Raw genomic sequence first — 12,339 nt, 5'->3', positions numbered from 1 at the left:
GGACCCCTAACTCACCGGAGCTTCCAGAAGACGTCTCATCAAGAGGAACTGCAGGAGGAAGACAGACGGCATCACCCACCTCGGTGGGGTGTCAGAACCCCCTCCACCGCACACAGGACACCCCCCACTCTGCACCCAGCCCCTTGGCACACATCTGGATGGCCTGAATCCTCCTCCTGCACCCCATCGGCGACCACCCCAGTGTCACCCCGCATTCCTGCGGGGACATGCCCGACTCACCGCCAGCAGCCAGGCTGCAGACAAGCCCAGCCAGCAGCAAGGTCACCCAGAGCTTCATCATTCCGGAGGATTTCAGGTGACGACCACAGCCAGGAGCCACCCAGGGATAAGCCGGGCTGGGGTCTGTCCCTTATAAAGGCAGCAGGCGCCAATTGGCCGGGACTGGGAGGGCTCAGGGATGCACGGGATTTTCCAGGTGTGGGAAGATGCCCGTGCCCGGGCGCCCGGCCAGGGGCAGGATTAGCCCGGATTAGCCCTGCACCCCCTCCGGGCAGCACAGCCAGTCCTGCTGCCAGCCCCAAGAGCACCCAAGCCAGCCCCAGCCCCACTCCCAGGACTCCCAGCCCTCTGTGTTCCAAGCAGTTCCTGAGTCCTCAAAGCCCCAACAGCTCATGTAGCTCCATGGCTCCCACTCCACACCATCCCAGTGCACTTCCATACCACCCCAGTACACTCCATAGTCCCTCAGTACACTCCTGTTCCCCCCACAAGCCTCCCATGCCCTCCCACGCACCCCATACTCTCCAAGCCCCCCCCCAGCTCACTCCATAGCCCCCCTGCTCACTCCCCAGCCCCTATACGCTCCTCAACTGCCAGCCCCCCAGCTGCAGACCTTTCCTGCTCATCACAGAGCACGTTTCCAGCTCCAGCACTTTATTTCTCACCACTTGACAGATAACAGACAGCGAGGGGATGTGCGGGAGCAGTGGAGGCGGGGGGGCACATGAAGGCAGTCCGGTCCCAGCCCCGGGCAGGGAGTGGGGATGCACAGGGCAGGTGATGATGGGGATCATCACGCTGATACACGGCAGCCTCTGAAACACAGAGATAACACGAGGGGAGGATGGCTCCGCTCAGGAATTGGGGCAGAGCTGTGCTTGCTGGGTGGCAGTGGGACAAGGATGCTGCGGGAGCATCCTGGTGGTCCAGTCTGGCCCCAGCTCCTCCTCATTTTGGGGATGAGTGAGCCAGAGCATCTCTCTCCCCTTTTGGGGATGTGGGTTGAGGTCAGAACATCTTTACTGATTAAAGGGATTAGCTGAGCCAAAGGGGGTTGGTACTTTGAGGCTAAGGGCATGGGCCAGAGCACGAAGGGACCACAAGCCGCACGAGATGAGGACAAGGCATGGCTCTGCGGGGAGAGCCAAGGCTGCCGTGAACGGCAAAAAACGCTGGATGAATAATCTCCCTGGCACTGCTTAGCAAACAAACCCCATCCGGAGCGTACGTGAGGCGGGGAGGGAGGGAGCCATGTCATGTCTTTCAAGACATGCAAGGCAGGAGGGAAGCACGGTACCGGCACAACCCAGCTCGACAGCCCTGCGTCAGCATCGCACCACGGCCGGGTCGGATGGAGCAGCCGAGCGTGACCTGCCACGATGCCGGCACAGACAGCACTGACGGCACCGCCGGGAGGGATTCGCCTGGGTGGTTTCAGACCTCCAGGCTGAAAACGCAGGGAAAAGGTTTAGGTGAAATGTTAGGGAAAGCTTTATGGAGGCACCGACAGCAGGTCTCTGGGCTGGTGGGGGGGTACCGGGGATGTACCCCAGGAGATGCTCCAGTAGGAGATGCTGGGTCCTGGATGGGGGAGTGGATGGGGTGCTACTGCGGGGGTGGATGGGGTGCCGTAGCGTATCCAGATGTAGGACATGGTCGATGCTTGCAGCTCCTGGCCTCTCCCCGGCCATCTCAAACAGCTCGTGCTCCCCATGGGAAGGTGCTCCCACGGCTTGGCCGCATCATTCTTCCAGCCCTTGGGCAAGCAAATGCTCCCAGCTCTTTTTGCATCAGGCTGTGGGTTGTTCATCCCTGAATTTAAACGCTCTGCACAGTTTCAAGTCTTTTATTTTCAGTCTAAAACCTGGAAAATCGCATTGTCCCTGCTCAGGTGGTGTCTCAGAAATTGTGTGGCCTCTTTGCGAGAGCCCAGAGCTCAGAGAGGAGGATACTTATCCATTTGCACCCATAAATCACCATCCCTGGTCCCAAGCAGAGCTTTCGCTGCCTCTTGGCTTCAGAGATGGGGGATAAATCCTCGGTATTTTCCATGCATTTCTCCTGCCCAGTGCCCGAGGGAGGATCTGTGCCACTTACCCGGCTTCTCAGGGCACCCTGTTCATTCCTAGTGGGGAGAGGAGAACCTGGAAGTGCCCAGCTCTGCCCTGGGGTGGGATTTCAGGCACCCAGAAGCAGGATGCAGAGCCAAACCCTCCCAGGGGGGAGCGGGTCACAGCTGGGATCCTGGCTCAGGGAGACAATACCCAAATACCCGGCATGGGGAGGCCAGGGAGCACGTGTGCTCACAAGTGTAACTTCATTTTGTACCATTTATAAGGTACTCCATCCCACCGGATTAATTCATCACCACCCTAAAAACCCCCAGTTCTGGTCTCAGAAGCACCAAAGGCTTCAACATTTGCATGAAATGTGATGGAACTGTTGCTCTCATTTCCCTGGATTTGGCAGTGAAGCTGGATGAAAATGTCACACCCTGTCCCCAGCCCCATCACCAGCTACTTGTTCGCAGCGGTTCTTCCATTCACTGCACTGGTTTTCAGCCAGGTCCCGGTCTGGTTCCTGGTCGGGATGGGGCTGGCCTCGAGTGTCCCCAGGGATGGGGAACCTGGCCCTGAGCTCCAGCTGTGCTCCACCAAGGCTTTCTCAGGAGGCTTCAGACAGCCCCATGCAGGACCTGCCCAGCAAGTCCACGGCCTGAGGTGGGTTTATTCCTCGGATGAGCTGGGGACGGGCAGAGCCAGGGGAGCAGGAAGGTGCCTGGGGGTCACTGCCACAGCTCCAGGTTTAGGGGGTCCCCCGTGGACCCCTTTGCAGAGACCAAGGAGGAGGATAAAGCACAGCCCTGAGCAGCTCAAACCAGCATGGAGCAGCCCTGGCAGGTTGGGACTGTTCCCCCCACCCCCCCACAGGACCCACAGCACAGCCAGGACGGGCTGTGGGAGCCAGCCTTGGTGCCGGAGGGGCCGTGGGGCTAATCCAGGATAATCCCGTCTTTGGCTGCTCTCCATAGGGAAGCCCTGGGGTTTGTTTATCCAACAGGACTTTTCTTTTCCAGTAACTCAAGCGCTGATGCCCTGGGGCTGGTGTCATCCTTGCACCCGACAGCGGAGGGTCATGGACCACCGCTGTGGTGGGCAGCTGGGATGGGGACCTTGAGAGTCCAGGAAGGAGGGGGACCATGGTGGCTCCTTCCTAACATCATGGAGCACTGGCCTGGGGTGACTTGTGACCTGTCCCTGTCCCCTGGGTAGATCTGGAGGGGCAGGAGCAGAGCCGGACCCTGAATTTGTGGCTTGTGGCCACTTTTGGGTGAGCCCCGCAGGAGGCTGCTGGGGTGCCCAGCCAGGACCCACCACCCTCCACCACCCAATTCGGGGCCGTGTCCTTGTTCGGTGCCCACATCACCTAGGGCAAAAGCCACCAATAAATCTGCCCGTGTCCTGCCTGGGTGTGCAGCGGCAGCGGCACCGGAGGGGTTAAGGAGCTGTCGGCACAGACCCAGCATCGTCTCAGTGCGGTTTCCTTCAGATGCCCAGATCGTGCGGAGGGGAAGAACACCGAGCCAGAAAGATAAGGTGGCAGGAAGATGAAGAGCAGGCTTGGAGCCATGAAGTACCCTGATAAGGAGACAGAAGGGAGGCTCAGCTAGGGAGAGAGAAGATGGAGAGGCCAAAAAAGTCCTGAGCAGCACCCACCGCTCCAGTCCTACCCCCGGGCTTGCACCCCAGCCAGGGCACACGTGTCCGTGGGAGGCACCACAGCTCCCCAGCCCCACCGCGAGCCGGGTGGGATGGTACGTGGAGTCTGTAGGGCAGGAACGCCCCAGCCTCGGTGGCAGCTCCTCTGTCCCCAGGGAAGACCCAGAGCCGAGCAGAGCCCCCCAGCTCAGGCCCCTTTGGGGCACTGGGAGGGCTTGTGCTGGGGGTTTCCACCCCAGAGGGGGTGGGCAGGGCTGGATCCCACCAGCTCCAGGCAGCGACACAGCCACCATCATCCCTTTGGGAACTTTATTTCCAGCGTGCTGCTGGCTCTGCCCAGCAAACCCCTGTCCTAGTGTTACAGGCACTGCAGCACGAGCGACCGACCGTGACCAAAGTGCGAGCCATGTCCCCAAGAGCAAGGCACAGGCGAGATGTCCCCAGTGCTTCTCCGCTGTAGCCACAGCCCCAGCACCAGCAGGCTGGGTGGAGGGGGGACGCATGTGCCCCTTGGGGCAAAACTCCTGAGTCAAAAGGTTTTCTGTGCCAAACACCCACACGTGCACACACACGTGCACACACACACGTGCATCCACACCCACACGTGTACACGCAGTGCTCAGCCCTCAGCTGAGGATGGTGTCTGTGTCCGAAATGCAGCGGTACGGTACGGTCCATCCGGCACCCAGCCGTGGTTCCTGCCAGTGCCTGGACAAACTCAGGTCCCTCTGCAGTGGCCTCAGGCCGTCTGGTCAGGGCCATGGAGCCGGGCAGCAGGCAGCTGGCCGGACACCGGCTCCTCCACGAAGCCGCTGCTGTCGGACTGCCCGCTGCTGGTGTGCAGCATGAAGCCTGGAGCAGGGGGACAGGGGGGACACAGCGGGGGACACACACTGGCACCGGGCACCCGCTGGGCTGGCAGCACTACTGCCTTTGGTGCCCCCCAAGAGGGTGGGAAACCCCCACAACTTACTTCTTCGGATCCCGATGGAGGGATGGAGGGACCGGATGGCTTCCTTGCGGGCATCGCCGTCATCATCATCATCTTCCTCACTGGCGCTCAGCACCTGCAAGGCAGGACACGGCGGGGCTGGGTGAGGAGCTGCACCAGGTGAGCATGTCAGTGCACAAGTATGCACGTGCAAAAGTGCATCAGCACGTGTGTGTACACCCATGCATCCCTCTGTGTGCGTGTGTGTGCGTGCAAGGATGCTTGTGCATGTGTGCAAAGATGCTCATGCGTGTGTGCAAGCCCACGCAGGCGTGCGTGCGTGCGTGAGCAAGAGCTGGCCATTGCGCCCGTGACCCCAGCTCCCCCCTGCAAGAGGCTCCATTTGAAGCTCTAAATCATTCAAAACTTAAAAGCCTGAGAACACTCCGGGGACATTTCCCGCTCCAGCTCCTTCCCACTGCACGCTGGCTCACCCAGCGTCACCTGCCACCCGAAGGGACCCCCTGTGCTGCTGCCCCCCTCTCCCAGCCCCCTCCTGCCCCCCACCCCTCTGCGCCCATCACCTGGGCATCGCACCCTCACCTCCTCCATCTCGAAGGAGTCCACGGGTTCCTGCCAGCTGGGACGGTGGGGTGAGGGGCTCTTCCCAAGGGTCTGCAGCCCCGGTGCATCGCCTTGTTGCCACCCGGTGTCCTTCAGGGGTCCCCCCCGGCGCCAGCCCCTGCTCCGCCGAGCCCGGTGACCTCCAGCTCTTGGTGTGTCTGAGCTGGGGGAATGTGCCCCAGCGGGGTCCAGGGGGTCACCCGGATGGCACCCGTGGTACCCTGCCTTCCTCCTGGGCAAGGTCCCCCAGGAGCCGGAGCCGAAGCCGGAGTCCCCCTCGGATCCCAGCCCCTCTGGGTGCTCAGGGGTGACCCATATCTGGCCGGAGTGGGGGGCCATGGGAGCCGGCGTTGCGGACAAGGTGACATTTGCAGCAGTGTCCGGCTGGTTCTCCTCCGTGCTGATCCGTCCTGCTCCCATGGGGCACGGAGCATCCCCGGCCCCCTGAGCCACCCCCGCAGGGCTGTCACCGCTCCCCCCGCCATGGGGACAGGACCGCTCCAAGTGTCCCCGTGCAGCACCCACCGGTGTCCCCGCTGGGGCTGGCCTCGGGGATGGCTCCCGCTCCCCTCCGCAGCACGTCGGGGCATCCACACCACCGTGATCGGGACACGCAGGGACACCCTGCACCAGCCGCAGTGACGGTGACACCGGTGGGGACCCCTCTGCTCCCCGCCGGTGCTGCGCCATCCCCGCATCCCCGTCCCTTCCCCAGCCCTCAAGGACATCGGCCGGATCGAACCGAAACCTCTCCTCCCGCGCCCGCTCCAGCACCTCCTGCACCACCTTCCCCATGGCACTGGGCTGGCTGGTGGGCACGGTGGGCAGCCGGCTGGTCCCCCGTGGGCTGTCCTCATCCCGTGGGGACGTGTAGAGGCACATGGTGGACACAGCCTTCTTCAGGCGCTCCACGGGCGAAAGGGTGCTGGGCTGGGTGGGAGCGATGCGGATATTGGGGACGTCGGTACAAGCCCAGGCGAGGCGGGAGGGGGAGATGCGCTGCACGGGGGTCCGCGAGACGTAGGAGTAGAGGCAGAAGAAAGCATCGGCCGTTGCAGCCAGAGCCTGGACCTGCTGGAAACGACCTGGAGGGCCAGAAGGAGTTGGGTGGGGGAGTGTCGGGGGGGGCTGTGGGGTGGGGGATGCTCGGTGGGGCAGGGGGCTGCAGCAGGGGTAGGGCGGGCTGGGCGTGTTCTCCCAGTTCATGCATGGGGAAACTGAGGCACGGGAGCATCTTTCCCACCACCTCAAAAGAGCAAAGCCCAACCAGCATGGTGGATCCCACCCCATGTGTCGGTGTCTCCCTGGGCGGGGGGCTTGGGGACGCAGGGTGTCACTCACTGGCCAGCATCAGGCAGGGATCCTCCATCTCCATGCGCCGCACTTGGGCCTTGAGGAAGAGCTGGAAGTCGATGCCTTTGGCACGGGAAGGAGCCGAGAAGAAGCGTGCGGGGATGCGGGCCACGGCCTCCGGCTCGCTCTGCACAAAGCCCAGGTTGTAGAGGATCTCCTCGGCGTCCGCCTCCCACCACTCCAGGACCTCGGAGATGCTGCGGGGTGGGGGGAGAGCCCCAGCTCAGCCCCACAGGGACCGGTCTCATGAGGGGGTGACCCGACAACCCCCTCAGAGACCCTCCCAGCTCCTACCTGGAGCTGGTCTTGGTGGTGAGGCTGGAGAGGGCACTGGACGCCATGCTGTGCCCCAGGTTGAGGTGCTTGTCCCGCAGAACTCTGCGGGCAGGGAGGGGGGACGAGGCTGAGCGAAGGGGATGCTGCCAGCGGGATGCACGGGGACCGTGCCCCCAGGCCCCCCGCCAGCCTCCGCCAGGCCCCCAAACCTCACCTGCCCATGGCCTTGTCACTCCTCGGTAGCAAAAGAGCTGGGAAAAGGGAGCAGAGAGGCGGCAGGGAGTGAGACGGGGTGTTTTGGGGACTGGTCCCATACTCGCCACCCTGGGAGATGTTCTCCCCTGCAGCCACAGCCCGGAGCCCCAGGGGATGCAGAGCCTGGGGACAGTCCCCTCTGGGTCTGCTCCTGCCTGTCCCCAGCTCCCCGGCCTCTGCTGGGTCAGCTCTGCCCGTGGGGTGACAGTGACACCGCAGGAGGGGACACCCCAGCGTGCCTGGAGGTGGTTGGTACCTTCAGCTCCCAGGGTCAAGTCATCCTCAAAGCTGGTCCCGTTGCTGCCACACACTGAAAGAGAGCAAAGCCTTGCGAGGTGCAGGGACATCCAGAGTTGGGGACAGGTCTCAGGGTCCTCAAAGACGTCCCTGCTCGTCCCCCTGCACCTCGCACACACCCCGTGGGTAGTGGTCCACACAGGGAGCACCAGCCTCAGCACCCTGGGAGAAGCACCGGGGCAAAGCTGACATACCGTAGGGGCCCGGCAAGCCCAGCTCCTCCGGTGGGACCTCCACCGATGACCTGTGCCAGACCAAAACCCCAGTCACATCCCCCTGTCCCCATACTAGGGGGGCTGGTGGTGGGACGGGAGACCTGAGAGCAGTGGGACAGGCAGTGGGGACAGGGATGCAGATGGTGGGGTGCAGGGTGAGAGCAAAGGGACAGCAGCCAGGCATGCAGGTGGGTGCGCCATGGTGGGATGCTCGGAAAAGGGGGGTCCCCTCAGCAGACCCCCAATCCCAAGGACCCCAAATCCCCGGGAGACCCTGGAGACCAAGCGTGAGCATCGTCCCACCACCCTCACCGCCCCCGCGGTGACACCAAAATCCCCGTGGGAATGGCACCGCGGCAGAGGGACCCCCAGGTCTGCCCTCGCCTGCCCCCCCGGCTCACCCGCACTCCTGCAGCCACGTCTCTATCTTGCTGGAGGGGCTTCCTGGGGGGGGACACAGAAACACCCGTGAGATGACCCAGCTCGTGGGGACCCCTGTCCCATGTGCAACCCCAGGGTCCCCCCGACCTTCGAGGAAGACGTCATCCAAATGGGGTGGCTGCAGCTCGGGGACATCCTGCATGGCGGCGGCCGCCTCCTCCTCCACCACGGTGGTCCGCCAGCACCGGCTCTGCCTGGCCCACGCACGCCGCCTCTCCCATGACGAAGGGCTGAGCACCGACGAGCCCTCCATGGCCGCAGCACCGGCTGGGCTGGGGGTCTCCCTGCAGGGGACAGGAGAGCCGTGAAGATGGCGGGGTCTCCTCCACCTCCTGCCTATGGGGTGGGACCATTGGATGCTCCATGGGCAGGTGCAGGGTGGGCTCTGGGCATCCCAGGGATGCTCTGCCCCTGCCCAGGTATTGCCCTGGGTGCCGATGGGTGCCTGCTGCACCCAGGGGCTGGAGGGGGACAGGGACGGAGCTGCTGGAGCGAACGGAAGAGCTGCCGGGGCTGAGATAAGGCACGCAGAGCTGCACCACGGCTTGGCACGCTTCGGGGCAGATGATGCAGATCTCCAGAACCCAGAGATTGCCCACTGGGCAACTGGCACCTCTCCCCCCTGGCTCCCACAGGGAGCTGATTCCCATCCCATCCTCATCCTACATCCTCCAAGCAAAGTGAGGGACCATGTCCCCAGGGAGTCCCCTGTTCCTGAAGGACCTGAAGGATTCCAAGCTCCCGGCATCCAGCTCCTCCATGGCTCCATGGCACCCACTGAGGACACCTGGTCCCTCGTCCTCTGCCCTCCCCAGCACAGGTTCTGCCTGGGGACAAGGACCCCCCCAGCCTGGGCAGACCCCCACCGCACCCCTGCAGCCACAGGGGACAGGTTACTTGAGCCACCCGCCTGCTCCAGCCACGCGTCCCCACGGCTGAGCACTGCTGGAGCATCCCAGTCCAGCCATCACCCAAGCGCTGCTGGAGCAGGAGCATCCCAGTCCAGCCATCACCCAAGCGCTGCTGGAGCAGGAGCATCCCGGTCCAGCCATCTCCTGCAGCACCAGCATCCTGGTCCAGCCATCACCCACCTCACCGATGGGAAGGGAAACCCTTTGCAGAGCCACCACGGTGCCGGCCCCTCAGCCCCAAGGCCAGCGTGGTTCATCCCCCAGCCCACGGCACCGTGCTGCAGCTGCGCCGAAAGTCCCCGGCGGAGGGAGGGCACCTTGTCACCATTTCCCCATTTCACCTCTTGACAGGCAGGGTGAGGGACGGGGTGAAGCCCCAGGCAGGACCCGGCAGCAGCACCCATCTGGGCCATCCCAGACCCCTGTGATGCTCAGGGCTGGGATGTCACCTCCAGGAATCGGGCTGGGGGGGGGGCTGAGGGGGGGCTCAGGGAGCAGTGGCCTTGTAGCCAAGCTCTTCATTGAGGCCACATCCAGCCCACCCAGGGCACGTGGCCGGGGGCTGGGACACCAGGGCTTGTTTGTCCTGCCGCGTCCTGGAGCATCCCAGCCCCATCCCCTGCTGCCCCCAGCCCCGTCCCCCTCAGCCCCTCTGGTCCCCACTCCGCTCCTTGTCCCTTTGCTGCCACGAAAGAGTTTTCCATTTGCTCCAGGTACAGGAATTGTCTCTCCCGGACGCCTGGAGTCCCCATCACCCCCATGGCCCTATCTCTTCCCCCCCAAACCCGGGTCCATCCACCTCCTGCTCTTCCGCTTTCCATCCCCACGGCCCCCCAGGCCCCCCCTGCCCTGCAACCCCTCGTGGGGCAATAACCACCCCCAAATCCCTCCGTGTGGCTCCGGCACTTACCACCGTGGGGGGCAGCCGGGCAGCCCCACCGAGCGCTGCCTATCTCCGGCAAGGGGCCATCAGCCGTGGCATCCCGCCACCCCACCGCCGCGCCCGGCCCCCGGCGGCATCTGTCGTCAGCAAGGAGGGAGGAAACTCATCTGTTTTGAAGAGGAAATTAAAAAAATCAACAGCGAAACCTCAAACGTTGACCCACATCCGCTACCACAACGGGAAAAACTTAATGAGCTGCCGACGTGGGCGAGGGTGGCTAATAATAGCCTCGGTGCCAGTCAAGCCACCCAGGTCGCCCTTGTCATGGGTGAGAGGGCACCCACCTTCTAGAGGGGTCCCCTGCACCCCGCCTGCTCCAAGGGTGGCTGGGACACCCCAGTGGGGAGTCCCGAGGCCCCGAGGTCTCCTCGGTGGCCGGCACCGGGTCCCCAAACAGCACCAGGTGCTGGGCGGGCTTCGCACGGGGGATGTGAGGGGGAGGAGGGTGCTTTGCTTCACACCCTGCAGCACCCGGCTCCCTCCCGGCCGAGCGTCCCAGGGTCCAGCACACTGTGCCAAGCTGCCGATGCCACCACACCGATAAAGGAGCGCTGGACGGGTATGTGGCACACGTGGCTTATTGCCCACTGGCCAGGCTAGCCCAGCACGGCTCCAATAAGGGGACCCAAATCAGCACTGCCCAGGGTTGGGCTGCTGGGGTGGCTCTTGGAGTGACGGGTGAAGCCACCCCAGGTTTGAAGGGTGACAAGGGGGTGATGGAGGCAGTTTTCCCCATGGGTTATTTGCCAAGTCAGGATGGCACCTCCAGTCCCACCCTCCAGGGTTTCCTCCAGCACCGGGATAAAAGCACCCGGTGACAAGGACGGCCCCACCAAGGACATCCCTGATGCAGGGACAGCACTCACCTCCGGCAGGGACATTACGGCCACCGAGGTGACATCCCTGGTCCCTCATCCATCCCTCCGGATCCCCCAGCAGCTGGGATTCTGTGCTAATCTCAGCCGGGAGCCCGGGCACTGCCCCGTCGTGAGCCACAATCCCGTCAAAAAAGGCAAGGAAGCTCCCGGCACGGCGCTGGCCGGGAATGGTGCTGCCCGCGGGAGGGATATTTTTAGCCCGTGAGTGTTTGCGGATAAAGCCCTGAATTAACCGTTCCTTCAGCCTGCCCAGGGTTTCGGGGAGGGGGGAGCCCGGATGACTCGGGAGTCGCTTCACCCAGCACATCCCCTGCGAAGGATGGGCCACATCCCTGCTCAGCATCGCCCCTCGTCTGGCTCCGCTCCGGGGTGGGAGCGGGAAAACGACCTCGTTCTGCTCCCTGGTCACATCCAGCGCCCACGACCCCGGCAGGGATGCCTGGGCGGGGGGCACAGACCCCAAGGGCCAGGGGACATTTCATTTAATGGCCAAGGGACCCAGGATGCCACCAGGGTCTGAATATTGATATTTCTGGTGCTGATGGCATCCAAACCCCAAGCAGGAGTCGGCCCATGGACCATCCTCCATCTCGCCCGGTTATTCCCCCCCCGCAAACGCCTTCGCTGGGTGCGTGCACGGCTCTGAAGATGCTTTTACCTCCCCACCGCCCCCCCCCAGCCTTTTTTCCGCCCCGGTAGAAGCAGCCCCAGCCGTGGGGAGCCGGGATGCTTAGGCTGGATCGAAGCCGGGAAGGGTTTTCCCGTAAAAGCCCATCGAGGAGTGAAATGGCTACGGGCAGAGCACGGCAGGCAGAGGGATGCTCAGGGATGGGGACCCCCCCTCATCGCTCACCATGGGGGTCCCTAGGGAGGAGGGGGACCCCCCCATCCAGGGGAGCAATGACCCCAAAGGTAAAGCAGCTGAAGGGGCTTTGACCCTCAGGGTGGAGGAGAGGGTTGGCCACCGCACGGAGCATCCCTGCGGGGAGAGACCCAGGACCAGGCAGGATTAAACCCTGGGAGCAGGGACAGCCCATGGGGGCGGGGGGGTCACCAAGCAAAGCCAGAGGAGCGGGGCGAGACCAGGGGGAGCTGCCGGTGCGGGGATCCAGGGGTGGGCATGGTGGCACGAAGCGGCTCTTCAGCGAGTGCTTTTTATATCAATAATTAACGGCAGCTGCATCACGGCGCAGCAGGACACCAGGACACGGCCCTGGGGAGCTTCCGGGATGGGGGGGGGGCGCAGGGGGGGGTCA

General features: G+C 63.7%; 2 protein-coding genes across 2 annotated transcripts in view; one reads left to right on the top strand and one right to left on the bottom strand.

The window, feature by feature from the left end:
* Nucleotides 1-4,975: 4,975 nt before the first annotated feature.
* On the bottom strand, nucleotides 4,976-10,250 carry TESPA1 (thymocyte expressed, positive selection associated 1; the record flags this gene model as incomplete). Its single annotated transcript, XM_010566558.1, has 10 exons — nucleotides 10,173-10,250; nucleotides 8,439-8,635; nucleotides 8,312-8,354; nucleotides 7,890-7,939; nucleotides 7,655-7,708; nucleotides 7,358-7,394; nucleotides 7,162-7,245; nucleotides 6,856-7,064; nucleotides 5,494-6,599; nucleotides 4,976-5,026 (listed from the first exon to the last, which is right to left on the bottom strand). Coding segments are annotated over exons 2-10 (1,800 nt in total), but the record flags the coding sequence as incomplete, so codon positions are not given.
* Nucleotides 10,251-11,983: 1,733 nt separating this feature from the next.
* The window catches only part of PPP1R1A (protein phosphatase 1, regulatory (inhibitor) subunit 1A), a 7,159-nt gene continuing 6,803 nt past the window's right edge, over nucleotides 11,984-12,339 (top strand). The window contains exon 1 of the mRNA XM_010566557.1: nucleotides 11,984-11,995. Within this exon, the coding sequence (XP_010564859.1) occupies nucleotides 11,984-11,995 (12 nt within the window). The remainder of the gene's footprint in view (nucleotides 11,996-12,339) is intronic.

This window comes from Haliaeetus leucocephalus, unplaced genomic scaffold (assembly GCF_000737465.1).
Source record: "Haliaeetus leucocephalus isolate CR32 unplaced genomic scaffold, Haliaeetus_leucocephalus-4.0 Scaffold214, whole genome shotgun sequence".
In the NCBI taxonomy this organism is placed as follows: domain Eukaryota; kingdom Metazoa; phylum Chordata; class Aves; order Accipitriformes; family Accipitridae; genus Haliaeetus; species Haliaeetus leucocephalus.
Note: the sequence above shows the minus strand (reverse complement) of the source record. Positions and strands in the feature narration are given on the sequence as shown.